At 41.6% G+C, this 15,777-nt stretch overlaps 1 protein-coding gene across 1 annotated transcript in view; it reads left to right on the top strand.

Moving 5' to 3' along the window:
- The window catches only part of ADGRG2 (adhesion G protein-coupled receptor G2), a 138,270-nt gene that overhangs the window by 88,200 nt on the left and 34,293 nt on the right, over positions 1-15,777 (top strand). Inside the window, exons 2-3 of the mRNA XM_044441411.1 lie at positions 9,479-9,597; positions 12,044-12,661. Of these exons, the coding sequence (XP_044297346.1) occupies positions 9,479-9,597; positions 12,044-12,661 (737 nt within the window). The remainder of the gene's footprint in view (positions 1-9,478; positions 9,598-12,043; positions 12,662-15,777) is intronic.

Genomic DNA, 15,777 nt, shown 5'->3' with positions numbered 1-15,777 from the left:
CTGAACACTTCAAAATTAGGGATTTTAATTCCTTATTAATTTTAGCAGGAAAGAACTTAACCAACTATTAGGGGAAGGCTGTAGCTTGGTGACAGAAAGCCTGCTTTGCATGCAGAGGGTCCCAAAGTCAACCTCTAGCATTTCCGGAGAGAAAGATCCTGCCTGCAACCTTGGAGAACTGCTTCCAGTCAGTGACAACAATACTAGGCTAGTTGGACCAAAGCTCTGACTCAGTATAATTTCATCACTGATTTGGCTTGTTGTTATAGTGTGGTCTGTGCAGCAGGGATGTCTATTTTCTGTGATTACCTTACACAGGCTAAGCAATGTTCTTCAACTGCATATTTCTTTGATAAACCTTCTGCCAGGCACAGTAGGGAAATTTGCTGCAAAGAGGAGCCTAACATTTTACTTTTATCTAGATTAAGGTGGCCCTCTAGATATTGTGACTAATGGTCAGGGATAATGAAAATTGTAGGCCAACAACTTCTAGCTCCCCATCTGTGCATGGGAATTAAAGGGTTTGACCAAAGCTTTTGTGGAAAAAAAGGTGGAATTGGGGGAAAGAATTGGAGAAAAAAAATGAAAGGTAGCTTCATGCAGATTTCTAGGAGTCAAATATGGGTCAGTAAGAGAAAAGGGTGGAGTTTGAAGAGGTAAGAAACCGTTGGCCATCTCAGGGTTATAGAGTGAAGGTGCAAAGGTCATAGACATTTTCTGTTACGAGAGTACAGAGATAAGAGCCCATGTGGCAGGACTCCGAAGGTCAAGATGAAGAATTGTACTTGATTCAGGAGTGAGGAGGAAACCCAATGCAAGGATTTAATGAAGGGCTGGTCACATAGAATAAAGAGGATGGTGAATGATTTTCTTGATAAAAGTTCTGGATAGAAGTGAAGCTTTTGATGTTCAGTTGTAACAACCAAATACCAAGGAGGAAAGGATGTAGTAGTTAAAATGAGAGCATGAACCTGAGTTTCTATTCCAAGGACTGCATTTTCTCAACATTGTAAAGAGAGTAGCAACAGCAAGCAATTTGGAAAACTGCTGGCTTTGAGATTATTGATAGAAACTGCAGTTTAGGTACAGTTTACAATTCTGGATGCCCTCCCATCCGCCCAACCACAACCCAGAATAGCTGGCTGCTGATCACAAACAATGACCTAGGAGTGGGCCAGCCCTGGGTTGTTTGGTTGCAGCAAAGGTGCTCTGGTGGCGAGAACCAGCACACTAACTCACAGGTTTTGCATGAAACAACAAACAACAATGAGTAAGAACATGTTTGCTTGTTGTGCTGCCTGAACTCATTTGTGGCCACTGAATGTTGTAAATCAGAATTGTTGTGCACTGCCCAGAGTGCTTTAGCTGTGGAGTGGTATCAAAATGGATGATGATGAAGAAGAAGAAACAGTTGTAATGAAAATAAGTTGGACAACACAACCCATCATGGCATAAACCTGAGAACAAGCGAGCTGTTTGCCAAGAACAGCTATTGCTGCCGTTGGCAAACCAATAGCCAGGGAGTGCAGCTGACAGCTGCCCCAGCTTGGCACAGCTGTCAAGAGGTGTCCCAGCACCTCCTGCCCTGGAGATCTTCTCTGGGGAGAAGCTGGACCAATGGCCTACTTGCCACACCCCCCTACTCATGCCTGAGAGGCCAAAGAATCAGCTGGGCGGCACTGACCAGGTTGGGACAACTCTGACCAGCCAACTCTGACCAACCAGTTGACTGCTCCCCTGCTCACACACACATGAGTGGGGTGGGCATCAGCTCTGCAGTGATTGACTGGCAGGGCTGCCGCCCAATGGCTAGAGCAACGGAAAGGGCCATCAGCTGTGCTGTGCTGCTTGGTTTTCCAGGCAACCCTGAGCAAATTACCACCTCCAAGCTCCTGCCCCAGGGGCTGACTCTCAGGCAGCAGCTGGCAGGGCAGCAGTCTGCTCTGGGAAGCTGCTCTGTGAATGGGGTAGAGTGGATCAGCATCCCTGCCTCAACCCTAGCAGTCGTCTGTGCAGTGCAAGGCAGAGCTGCTCAAGCAGCTCCCCAGAGACCTTGTTGCATTCTTGGGTGTGAGCCCCGTTTGTTCAGGGAAGACTCTCTGACAGCTAATGGTGAGCTCAAATCAGCTTTCAATGACTGCTGCCAAAAAGCAGGGCCTTACTCTGCTCTGTGATAGTCCCTGGGCAATGAGACGGAAGAAGGCAAGGAGATAGAGCAAAGCAGCCATGGACCCGATCATCTGCCAGGCTTCACGTGGGTGCTGGGAATTTAATGGTAACCCACGATGGTGATTTTGCCTGATGGGTTCTTATCTGTGAATCTGCCTCCTCAGTCTTGCTTTCTTGACAACAATTCTGGATTGCTGTAAAATTCTCGTTTTGCTTTTTCAACAGTCCTGGATTGGTATAACACACCAAAGGAATTAAGGATGAAACATCCAAGTGGAAAGGATGTTTGAAACAATGTTTCAAATGAGGATGAAGAAGTTCAAAGGATAGCTGGGTAATTGTCTTCATTATATAGGCAATACTAAAATGTAATGAAGGCACTGAGGAACAGGGTGTGTAAAGACTGGACTGTAGAGGAACAGGAAAGGATCTCTGACGGACCCTGCAGATTGATATGGTGATGGAATAGATTTCTGCCAGAAGACATGCAAAATCGACATGGAGTGGAAATAGACTGAACTATCCATCTCTGGCTACAAATAGTGCTGGCTTTGATGTTATATTAGTTTTGGGCACCCCTCTTAACTGCATTTTGTTAGAATAGCTTATGCAGGGGATGATTCAATCTACCTACTCAGATTAAGTCCTGTCATAATTGTACATAAGATTGAAGCCTTTGTTACTGAGTCCCTTGAATCCTAATTTAAAGGAACAAAGGAAAGCATATTTAATGTAACATCTGTCCTTGAACTATTGGCTTAGCTATAAACAGGTGTTACAGAAAGGTTATGTTTGCCATTTGCTTCATGATATTCTTAAGGCTTGTTTGTTTAGGCTCAGTTCTGTTGGCATCTTTGTAAATGATACTTCAGTGAGGAGCAGAGTACATAGCTTTTGTGAAACAAATGCATTCAGTGGATGCATGCAGTGGATTTTGTGAAACCATCCATGACCTCATTATGAATTGTTGGTTCTGAGCTGGCTTACTTTGCTGAGACCTAAGTGGAGACCCAAGGGCAGGAGTCAGCAACCCGCAGCTCCAGAGCCGCATGTGGCTCTTTCGTCCCTCTGCTGCGGCTCCCTGTCGCTCAAAATATGCATCACAACTGCCAGTGCGACACCCGCCAGCATGCGATTTATTGAGCTTTTTGACCCCCAGTAGGCCAACCATGGATAAATTCAAGAAAAGAAAAGTTTCAGACGAAAACAGAACGTTTAATGGTACGTGGGCAGATTCATTTGCTTTCACTGCTGACGAAACTGGTTTACCAGTATGCTTAGTATGTGGTGAGAAATTGGCAAACAACAAAAAGTTGAATGTTGCAAGACATTTCCAGAATAAACACACAGCCTTTGCTGAAAAATATCCGGATAGAGATGAGAGAAAAAAAGCCATTTCGGAACAGATGTGGAAGGTTGATCTGAGCAAAAATAATAATTTAAGTTCGGCTTTTTATTTCATAAATACGAGGAGGACTCAAATAGACATTGAGTATTTTATTTGAAAGTAACCTTCACCCCAGAGTCTTTTTTTTTTTTTTTTGGAGTTCAAAATGTGTTGCATGCAGAAATAAAAATTTGTTTTCTCTGTAACAGTTCATTGATTTCATAAATGCAACACACTATAGTTTTTTTTATACATGGCATAAAGGTGAAAAACGATATATGCAGTGCTATCTTCATTTTAGATGTCAAAAGGGTTTTGTGGCTCCCGGAGTTTTCTTTTCTGTGGGAAACGGGTCCAAATGGCTCTTTGAGTGTTTAAGGTTGCCGACTCATGCCCAAGGGTCAGCTGAACTCACCTGGTTTCTTGGTGTATCGTCTACAGGTAGAGGGAGGTGTGGTCTATAAGAATTTCCTCTCTTTCTCGGCAATCCACCCAATCGGTATGGATACTAATTTTGAATGTTTGTACTTTGTGATGGGCTCTCAGGACAGACTGAGAATTCTGTTAATGTATTGATTACTCAGTTCCTTAATTGTATCCCTACCTAAGATATTGGAGGTGATTTCAGACATTATTTGAATACCCCAGAATTCTGAGACTTTGAAGTTCATGTCCAATATGAATAACTCAGGGCTTCACGGTCATCATGAGAAGCATGGGGTTTGTCACTGGTCTGATGCAAGCTTCTGGTCACGTTTTGGGCGTAGGGTTGTGTGGGAAGATGGTGATCTGGTTATGAATGATGTTCTTGCCACTCTTTTGAGATGGTCAAAACACTTTTGAGCTGAGGTTTGGGCTGATCTGCTGTGACCCTTGGCAGGAGTGATGGACTTATGGAATTGGATGGATCCCTGAGAGCCTTTAGAGAAGCCTGCACAGGCAGTGCTGTTGAATCTTTAGGCCTTCTGATCTGCGGATGGACATCTCAGTGCTGCGGGTGACATAGATCGGAACAGTGGCTTATAAGTATTGAAAGTATGGAGATGACTCGGTGAAGGGATCATCGCTTGAGTATTCTCATCTGTGTTGGAGAGCCTGGTTGGCTCCTGAGAGTTTAATGGTGTTGAAGCAGAGAACTGAAGGTGATTAAATGGGCAGGAAGGTAACTAGAACCTAAGTGATGAAAAACGCAATGTGAATACAAGTTGACAACAGTTAAGATCTCATTATCTGAACCTACTCTGCAGCAGAAATGACCATGAGGAAATTATCTTTCTTCTTGTTGCATCCCTGGAATGCCAGCCAGTGGAAGATGTTTACTGCCATTTACAAGTCAACAAACTGAACCCTCCATTGTGTTATATAACATGCTGCTGGACACATTTGCTAGACATCTTGATAATAAAATTGCTCATATCTGTTTTCCTTTGTATGAGGTCCAAGTAGCTTCGCTAGGACTCTTTTAATGCCTGTGTACCAGGGACATTCAAGTTTATGTACAATGTCCTGAGGTTTAAAAAGAAGCAGATTGGTCTTAATATTTGCTATAAATCTATATGATGCATTGCCTCTGGCCCCGTAGGAGTCTTCAAGAAGTCATTTCATTGCTGAATGGGAGTTACAGCAATTCTCTTGACTTCACTGAGATATGAATTCCTTCTTTAGTGCCTGCTGGAAAACCTACAGAATAAAATTAGGACCATATTTTATATTTTATATGGACATTGCTTCTTTGGCTTTTAAATCAGTGCCAGTTTTCACAGTGACACTACAGTTTCCAATGTGTGTACTTTGCCTGTTAAATCTACCTTCTTGTGCCAATTTTTTTTTTAAAAGACAGTTTACTATTTTTGTATGTCAGTTTGGAAACATAAGCAGATTCACACTTTAATAACCACAGAAAGTAAAGTGGAACAGCCAGAGTCCTTTGCACTGCAATGCCAATTCATGGATAAGTCTCTGTGGGTTTTGTCCCACATATTCACTTTGATTTGAATAGGGAACAGATGCTAGAACACAGCATAGATAAACAGGAATTGCTGCACTAATACTACTGACTTCTTTATGAAAGTGAATTAGTGCTAACAACATTGCTATAGCTACTTAACTGATATAAAGAAACCCCTTCTACAAAGGAACATTTGGCAACCGTTCTAGAATAATTTTTAATTAAGTGCTAACTAAACATGCTGCTTTGTTTAAAATCACATTATCCAGATCATACTACCTTTTAATTATTTTTGATATTCAGATTACAAGAATTCACACCCTCACTGTATGAAAAGACAGAAAATCTTATGGTGGATCACTATAACCAGGGATTGCTATAACCTGACCCAAAATTTGGTTGGCCACTGAGAGAATCAGAATGCTAGATTAGATAAGTTCTGTTCTCATCAAGTAAGGAAGTCCTTATGCTCTTAAACATAAATGAAATATTTAAAGTGAAAGAGCAGACTAGGGAAGGTGTTTCACAGCTGCAGTGCTGCTGTGCGACAGACCCTGATAAACATGTCTAGGAACATCACATCCCATGGAAGAGACCTTCAGTGATGCTCACAAAGTTTGTGCATACTTATGTAGGAAAAAATGGCCTTTCAGGTCTCGGGTTACTAGTTCCCATCTTGAGACACCCTTTCTTTAGTAGGTCTGAGAAATGAAGACAGCTAGGAAAATTACTTTTCTAGCTTTCAAACTGCTACAGTGTACCATGCTGTGGTCTAGCAGGAAAAATCCAGGATTTCCTTTTTTATATTTTTGCTTATAGCAGTTAGGAGAGCAGACCTGTATCAGTGCCAGTGCTCAGTTGTACAAGATGTAGCACAATGATAAAGAAGCAAATTCTATATTTCCACACTGACTATCTTTCTGAAGTGAGAGGTGGCACTGCAAAGGGCAGAGAGAAGGTTGGCTCCTTTTTTCTTTTTTCTTTTAAAAACGCACTGAGTAGTAAGCAGTGTTGCTCTTTATTTTTGATATATTCTAGGAGTGCAGAATAGAAACTTCTGGGATTCCATAACAATTGCTTGTACTAACTAGTTTTTCTTAAGCACCAAAGACCATGGCCAGACATGGAACCCTGCCTACTTCCTAGCATTCGACTATTGGGCCAGCCAGATTCTAATCAGAGGTGTCTGTTCTGACTGGCAGCGCCTCCTCAGAATTCAAGACAAGGAAGACTTCCATGGCACCAGTAATTTCATCCTTGAACCCAGGGTGGGCAACCTGTGGGGTTCTAGCAGCTGTATTTCCCCACTGGACCACCCTGGGGCTGCATCTAAATACATCACTGCCAAAATAGATGCTGGTTTTGCTGTGGTGGCAAACAACATGGCAACTTGGTGCTGGAAGTGCTTGCAAGGAGAACTGTACTTCCAGAAAGTGTCTGGAATTGTGATTCTGCTTGCAAGCAAGGGGGTGCCCCACATGCCTTGTTTCCTTGCAAAACCATGATTTTTTTTTTTTTTTTTTGTTTTGTTGTGCTTGCCGCAACCAGTTAAGCAGGGATAGAATCAGGACCCCGTGAAGATAACCATGGGGACTGTATGTTGTCTACCCTGCTTTAAACAGAAAATGTTAGGCACTGGATATAGGATACCCTTAATATGAAGAACTTGCATTAGCAATAAGCAACTACCCTTCCCTATGTTTAATTTAATAGGCAGTTTCCTCTCTCTCTCTCTCTCTCTCTCTCTCTCTCTCTCTCTCTCTCTCTCACACACACACACACACACACACACACACAATTAAGAGTGTTTCTTTGCACTCCAAACAACTAGCCAGGATCCAATGAATTATTTTAAAATGACGTCTAAAAGACAGTGTCCCTAGTAGATCAGGAATTCTGGGCTAAACAACTTATGCAAAGGATTCATGTAGCTGATTCTGCCTTCCAGAAAGCTGTGTGGAATTCTCTAAACTCTAAAGTGATCGGCATCAAATATATGTGGTTTTTAAGTGGAACTGTGATCTGCTTTTACATACAGCATGCTGCAGATCAGTCTAGGATACAACTGCCATCTCAGAGAAAGAAAAGAATTCCCCTAATATACACATTTGCATTGCTGATAAAGCATTAACAGTGAACCAAAAGTAAAACTTGATGGATGCAAAATTGTCAAAGTCTAGGTATTCTCCTGTCTCTTGGTCCAGTGAGCAGCTGGGTTCACACATCACAACAAGCAACCCTCCGTTAACACAGCTTATGGTTTTGTTTTGTTACCTCAAAGTGACTTATGGGTCATGATGCTAAGTCTCCTTCCTTGCCCCATTTCCTTCCCTCCCAGTCTTCCAGGAGGTTTCCCAGGAGACATCATAGGAAGGAATGAGGATCCACTCTTTAACACAACTCACCACAACTTTCAAGCCATCTTTGCAAAAACCACATACATGTCCTGCTTTGCGGCAGAGAGAACAAGAGAGCCAATCAGGCAACCTCACTTCTTGCTCCAGATGGGGCAGGAGGAGAGGTGCCTGATCCACACTCATGCAAGAGGGGGAGGAAATTAGCTGGGTGGCGCTGCAGAAAGGATCGGTGCCCCTCTGCATGCCTGAGGGAAGCACCTTGTGTGTGAGCAGGAGAGGGGAGAATCAGCTGAATGACAGTGCTCGGTGCCACTCAGCTGTTTCCCCTGCTCATCCCCATTTCCTTGCTCTTGCTTGAGAGAGGATCCCAACCCAGGCTGGGCAAGTGGTAGTGCCAAGTGGGCCAGCAGAGACATCAGATGTTCCTCACCCATCACTGACTAGCAGATTGCCCACTCCTGCCTCAAGTCTCTTTAGAGATAGAGGAAGGCGGAGCGGGACTCCTTGACCACTGTGCAAAATGACAGCTCTTAGTGGCACTCTCTGGCTAGTTGTTTGGCAAGAGTGGCCATAGGCTTGGTTGCTCTTGCCAAGGAGCTCTCTGGGTTCTGTCCATGGTACCACAATGAGCATTAACATCTGGTCTGTTGTTGCAACCAAGCGAACTGCAGGAGGATTTAGGGCCTTTCCCATTGCATGTACTCCATTCATAAGGTGGCCATGTGTCCTTTTTTATGGGGCACAGCCCTCTGTTTGAAGGGCTGTCAGAAGAATGCCCCCTGTGTAAAGGCATGCACTATTTGAAGAGCAATCTTGTCCTATTACAATTTAAATTACAAATATACAGAACTGTAAGAATTGCTGTCCGTCAGCAATATCTGAACAGACAAGCACATCGTTTCCTCATCACAGTCTTCTACATCACAGAGAGAGGTACTATAGTTCTGTTTAGATCATAATTGGTAAATAGACATCTAGTAGAGAGACAGTCTGGTGTAGTGATTAAAAGTGCTAGACTGGAAGCTTGGAGATCCAGGTTCTAGTCCCCCTCAGCCATAAAACATCCTGGGTGACTTTGAGCCAGTCACAGATGCTCAGCTGAGCCTACCTCACAAGGTAAAGGTGCTGTTGTGAAGATAAATGAAAAGAGAACCTTGTAAGCCTCCTTAGGTTATTGCAGGAGGAAGAAAGTTGGGGTATAGAAGTAATGTAATAATAATATACAAATTTTATGCAAATCAGTGCCACCTGTTGTCCACTTCTTGGTCATGCCTTTTCTTTTCTATGCACATTGATAAGTGGTGGAGTTATTCATTTGGGAGACAGAACAAACAGGGATTTTGGCCTTCTCAGTTGCCCCTTCCAAACTGACAGTGTGACCTGGGCCAAGCCCTGTAGTCCCTTGGGCCTGCATGTTAAAGAACAGATAGGGAAGACAATGAAGAACTGACTATGTTTTAGCAGAGGGTGTCCCTTGCTACAGATCTGTTAATTAAAGCATTTGTGATAAACTTTTAATTTGAAAAACACTGGTATAAGTAAGAAAGAAAGTGTTTTACAGTTATGATACTATTTATATTATGTAGTTATTTTTAAATATTGTCTTGTGTTTTCTAGGATGATTGTCCGTAGAATTCACCATAGCTGTGCTGACAGAGTATGGGAAATCTTAGTAAAATGTAAAGTTTCGCTCTCTCTTCTTTTGCTTAATTTGTTCCTGGCTCCTTCTGGCAGAGGTAAGATTTTATTTTCTGCATTCATTCAAATATTGTATCTCAACATATGCCACTAAGAATTATGACGCCAAAAGTAGTCTTAAGGTGCCATCCTATGGACTCTTGTACATAAAAAAGTCCCACAACTGACCTAGGCATGATGGGAGTTGAAGGACTTTGTTCTGTCTATACATAGTACGAGTATGTTGTCTCTAATGAATTATATTTTCATGAAAGTCAAGTGTAACAATCTGAGTGTTTTAAAAATGTAAAATTTATAATTACTACAGCACTTTTCAAAGTATGTTTTTGTATGAAGTAAGCTAATTAAATGCCTTATTCAAGGTTACTGAGTAACCTTGTTTCAAATAATAAGGGAAGCAATTTGAAATTAATTTTAGATTTTAAAATTCACTTTAATCGAACTCTGTATGTTTTTGACATATAAGATATGAACTTTAAATGTTAATAGGCCACATTTGTAGAAAATAAAAGCTCTAGAATACCCTAATAATACAAAATTATTGTTTATAGGGATATCAGTGAGTCCATCTGTGCATACACAACAATCTGTTCTCTGGTACTTGTTTGCCCTGGTGATTAAATCCTAGCATTTGCCAATGTCTTATGAATCTTGTATGTGAAAGAGGAAGCTACAGGCTTCTACGCATCTTTTCTGGCCTGATCAGCTGAATACCAGTTTCATGTTTATTGAGCAGGGCTGCCCCAAGTCATTCTAGTGCCAGATACTGAGTGACACACCCCACCCCAAGTCAAGGTACAAAGTAACCCAAGTTACTTTGGCATGTGAGGCAGCAAATCCGGCAGACACTTCTCCCTCTGTTTGACAATAAAGTACAATGATAACAACTCAGATTAACCCCTTGTAGCCTGTTCATAACAATTACAAGAAAAATCATAGAAGCAGCCACCTCACCCTGTCTCATGCTGGTATCGCTGCTCTTTCTGGAACTACAGCTCATCTCTGAATTGAGATGCACAGATCTTGACCTCTGGGAGGGAGGGACCGATAAATCCCAACATTTGGCTGAGTGGGTTCTATATTTCTGCCTGGAGAAAAGGAGGCATAGGGAGTAGGGGAGGCAGCAGACTGATTCATTTACTTTTCCTTCCAGGTTCATAAGTAATTTATACCCAGGTTCTTAATACATGGAGCACTTTTTGAAAAGTGATTGACTTGCATATGTAGTAAGCCACTGGTCTCTGGAAATGGTTCTAATGTTACTTTAACTATGAGTTTTGCACTTGATAGGATTTAGATACACTTGATTGTGCTTGGAAACTGGTAAATTAATTTGCTTGCTATTTTTATTTGCTAGCTAGAATAGTTACTCCAAATATCTGTGCACTGGGACTGTGGACAGGGGGTAGTTCTTGGGTTTGCCTCTGGATCCTCTGGATTTTGTATGGATGGAAGGACTCAGGACGGTAGAGGCAACCTGTCCAAGCTGCTGTTACTACCTCTTACTGAACTTCTGAACTTATGTACAATAATCAGTTATGATGACAGTATGGAGAATTTACCAGAGTGTAGGTGATGAGATACCACATGAAAGTCTTGCTGTAATGTTTCCTGTTAACAGTACAGAACCAGTGTGGCATGGTGGTTAGACTGGGGACCCAGGGAATCCAGGTTCCAGGCCCTACTTGGTCATGAAGCTGTACAGGTGACTTTGGGCTAGTCATGTACTCTCAGTGTAAGCTACCTCATAGGGTGCTTGTTGTGAGAATACAAAGGAGAGGAGGAAGACTATGTAAGCCACCTTGGGTTCCTCACAAGAGGAGAATATATGGGATGGGATGTAACAAGAACAACAGTAGTAGTAGCCCTAAGCTTCTGGGGAGTGGAAAGTACTGGGCAGAACAATTCAGAAAGAGCTAGATTTGCAAACTTTTCATATGCCCTTCCCCCATACTTAGTGTATTTGCAGATGTGCTTTCAAAGAAATAACTTGACAGCTAGTAAAATGGTGAGGTCATTGGCATAAATTACAAATCTAAACGATTCAGCTTTATTGAAACTGGGTTTTTGTGCCACGTCTGTGGCATGGAACCTACAGAAACCCTGCTCTTTCTGCTAATGCTGGTAGATCTTAGCAGCTCTACAGAGTTTGCTCCTTCTTATGCCAGCAGTTAGCTTTTCTCTGGGGGTTAATGGCCAGCCCAGGCTTCTCTCATATCATAAGAAACACTGTACATTACCCTTGCAGCATGAAAAGGAATCACACTGCTTTGGTTCACCTGTCAACACAGCGGCAGAAGTATTCATAAGTGTGATATATGTCGCCATGCCGTCTCAGTGTTGTAGATGATCTGAAGTATACTGTGAGTTTCAAACAAACTTCTTTGGTTAAATAAAAACATTTGTAGGCAACCATAATAATGTTGCAATAGTTAGGCATGTTTGTTCCCAATTATTTTTTAAAAATATATTTTTTCCTTATAGCTCAGGATGGTTTCTTAGGACAATACAGAGCTGTGTTTAATACATCATGTAATGAAGTTTGGACTTTGTCACCTGGAATTTCGGTGCCTGCACTTAGAAACTTCACAGTCTGCATTTATCTTAAACTGTATAGTCCCAGAAATTCTTGGACTGCATTTGTCTACAGTAAAGAAATTGATGGCAATCTGTCAGCGACAGAACAGTACGAACTTGGACTTAAAGGAGGACACGACAAATTGACAGTTTGGATATTTGGGGAAGAAATAACCTGGACAGAAAAGCTGGATGTGAATACTTGGTACCAAGTATGCATATGGTGGAAAAGTGTACAGCAAGAAGTGAGTGTATATATAAATGGCGAAGAAAAAAAATCTGAAAAAATAGCTAAAACTGGACAGCTTTTTGCGAATGGGCAACTTTTACTTGGATGCTCAGGGAATCCTGACAAGTCCTCATCTTTGGCAGATGGGATGATTGGAGAGCTGTACATGTTCAGAATGTGGGCTAATGGAGACATAAATCAAACTCAAAATTGCCATGACGGCACCATTATACGCTGGAGGAAGGATAACTGGGTCTATAATAAGACAGCACGGTACAGCAGATCTCTGCCTTGTGGTAAGTAATGTTGTGTCTTATCTGTGTTTGTGGAAATACCTTGGTTTAGCACTGATAGAAAATAAAGGCTCAAAAGCAGGGTTATCCGGCTAAATTGCTGTGCAGACCACTCTTCCTTCCAGTCCATTTCCCATTTCTGGACATCAGGCCCATCATGCGTCAGTGGCCCAGTTGGTATATTACTTTATGATATTGTTTCTGCATGCTTCATCCCTTGCTCTACAAAGGAGACCTGTATATTGTGAGTGTGAGTTGTATGTCTTTAAAAAGCTTGTCAATCATCCTCATGCAGACTAGGTAGAGCAGGTCAGTATGGCCAATGGTTCTAGTCATAAATAAATTTGTTTCTCTATATGGTCTTGTTATCAAATTAGAGAGCTGCATTAAAAAAATTTGTTTACTTTTGCAATATAAATAAGGATTTAAAGACAAGCTTTTTGCCTAAGGTCATGGTTTTACCAAAAGAAGATGCAAAGGTAAACTATAAGCAATAGCAGGGCTGTATGTTTAGGGGAGTATAACAGGATGTCACGAAAGAAAGGCAAATATTCATTCCAGACACAAATTTCCTCACCCTCTGGACTGTTTGTAGATTCAGACTTCATGTTTGTAAACTTAGCTCCCAGCCACGGGAGTTACTTTTTAAATGAAGCAAATGCTGAAAATATCAGAGTTCTGATAATTTGATGCAGACCTGCTCCTGTAGGCATGTGGAGTTCTTCCAGGCATGCTTATAATCATATAAACCATCACTGTAGCATAATCACTACAGCAAGTTTTGTGATGCATCAGGAACTATGAAACCTGAACAGTTTATAGGTACCTCTGTTTTATTACCAGTATTTTACTCTCAAAGAGTTGTCATATCTGCCTCAGCAAAAAACTAGCATTAGTAGCATCTGGGGACATTTTTGACCCCAGATGAAAGTGCCTCAGGCAAGAAAAATGCTGCATATGAAAAGCCCTTTTTCTGGCTCAAATTTTCCCCCAGGAAGGTTCTATCAACATAAGAATGTTTTTTAGCAGCTAATTTCACTTTTTATCCTTCCAGAAGCTATGCAAAACAAGAAAATCTGCATAACAATGCTAGGCCTATTTACCTTTTCTAAGCATAACAGTAGTTTGGTCTGTTAAATTTAAAAAATCAAAGCAAAGCTTTTCCTCAAATGATTTTAGTTCCATTTGCTGGAGTTCTAGCTAAAATGTTTAGTTTTAAAAGGAGACCAAGATGATCTGTACTGAACTTTCTTTTGTTCCTTTGTTTGGGGCCTGCTGTTTCAGGTATAAAGGTGCCCCGTAAAATTATTCCTATGGAAAATCTGGAATACTTTTGTGCCCTGTTTTGGTTTATAGAAAAAAAAATGTATAAGGAGACTGACATGTGCCAATGGTTTAGACCCTTAGGTACTTGGTGTGATAATGTTGCAGAAGGACAACTTGGCAGAATTGAGCTGGGGGATGCCAGTTATCGCTTGATAAGGGCTAAGAAGGTGACATATACAGGCATGTCTGCATATCAGCTGCTTGAGATTTCAGATCCTTCAGCATGTAAAGACCTGTGCTGCTGCTTAAGGAAAGTTGGCACGAGTTGCACTGCTCCCTCATTATCCAATTCCACTCTGTAAATGGGTGTGGCGCCACCACAGTCTGAAATGCTCCACATATGGAAACAGGCTTTAGAGAAGTTGGAAGCTCTTGTAATCATTTGAAGATCTGTGAGAGGAGATTAGTAAGATGTGGTAACGCATTGCAGTATCCTTAATTATGTCTAGCACAGCTGTCTGAAAATGCTCCTAAAAATAAAACTTACCCAGATAGCAGGTTCAATATCCATGTTTGATTTTCACCAACAAAATAGAAAAGACTACACCAGAATGGAAAAATAATTAAGCCTGACAAACTGGATCCCTATTCAAATAGCATGTAGCATGCAGCTATGTCAGGGATTTTCCTGCCCAGATTTAGGGATTGCAGCATGCAGATGGCAGTTTCAACTCCTTGCTCCCCATTGTGGTGCCAATTCAGAAGGCAGAGTGCATCTGTGCCTACAGTTTGCATAGGAAAGAAAGATGCCACTGAAATAGAGGCTTTTGGCACTATGCACCTCCCTAGGAGAGATCCTTGAATTTTTATTGTTGCTGTTCCTCTGTTTATGGGCAGAACTTAAAGACAGCAAGACTGTTTACAATATTATAAAACATAAGCATGCAATTACAATTAGGCACAGGAGCTGCAAATGATTTAAAGCAGCAAATACAGGCCAGGGGATGAGTAGCTTCTGGTTTCTTTCTTTTAAAGCCAGCAGTAATAAAGTCATGTAGATATTTCCTGGGGATGCAATTCCAGAAGTGTGGAGCCAACTCTAAGAAAACACTTCCTTGTAACATAACAGCTCTGCTGTGGGGAGGGGGCACTGATGCTGATTCTAGTGCTTGGGGAAGAGCATCACAACTCACAATACTTCCGTCTTATTCGGATAAGCTTCCAGTTTGCTGGCCCTCATTCATCCCAACAATACAGCCAGATGGCTATCCAAAATGTCAACTATATCTCTGGGATTAAATGGTGGAAAAGAGGAGTAGAGCTATATGTCATCTGCTTACTGATACTAGGAATCGGCAAGCAGAAGATCATTGCATCATCAATTCATACAGAAAGGCAAATGTAATTGGGGTTCATCCAGGGTTGGCCGAGCTCTTTTAGGAGCTATGAAACACACACCAAATATAATAAAGGAAAATGCTAAACACATTTTCCAGAGCAAACACTAATTACTTCCAGGAATTACTTTTAGGTTTACATATAATTTCTATACTAGCCCAGGGATTTCTACTTTTTGCTGTAGAGTTTACCGCCATCTACATTCCATTTACTCGTTCTCAGGGGCCAGGATATATTTTTTCTTTGGCTACCACACGGCTGAATGCTTAGAAGGCATGCTTCGAAGGCAAATTTAAACCCCACGAAGTACTGGTCCTTAATCCAAACTAGATTTTTCTTGTACTCCTATTCATGTATTCATACCACATGCATGGTGGTTGCTGAGTAGATAAGCACAGGTGAAGCCCAGGAGAAGTGGAGGGGACTTTCTTTGACCAGAGTTAAGGCAAGCACAC

The sequence above is a fragment of the Varanus komodoensis genome, unplaced genomic scaffold (assembly GCF_004798865.1).
Source record: "Varanus komodoensis strain SLA01 unplaced genomic scaffold, ASM479886v1 scaffold4, whole genome shotgun sequence".
Taxonomy (NCBI): Eukaryota; Metazoa; Chordata; class Lepidosauria; order Squamata; family Varanidae; genus Varanus; species Varanus komodoensis.
Note: the sequence above shows the minus strand (reverse complement) of the source record. Positions and strands in the feature narration are given on the sequence as shown.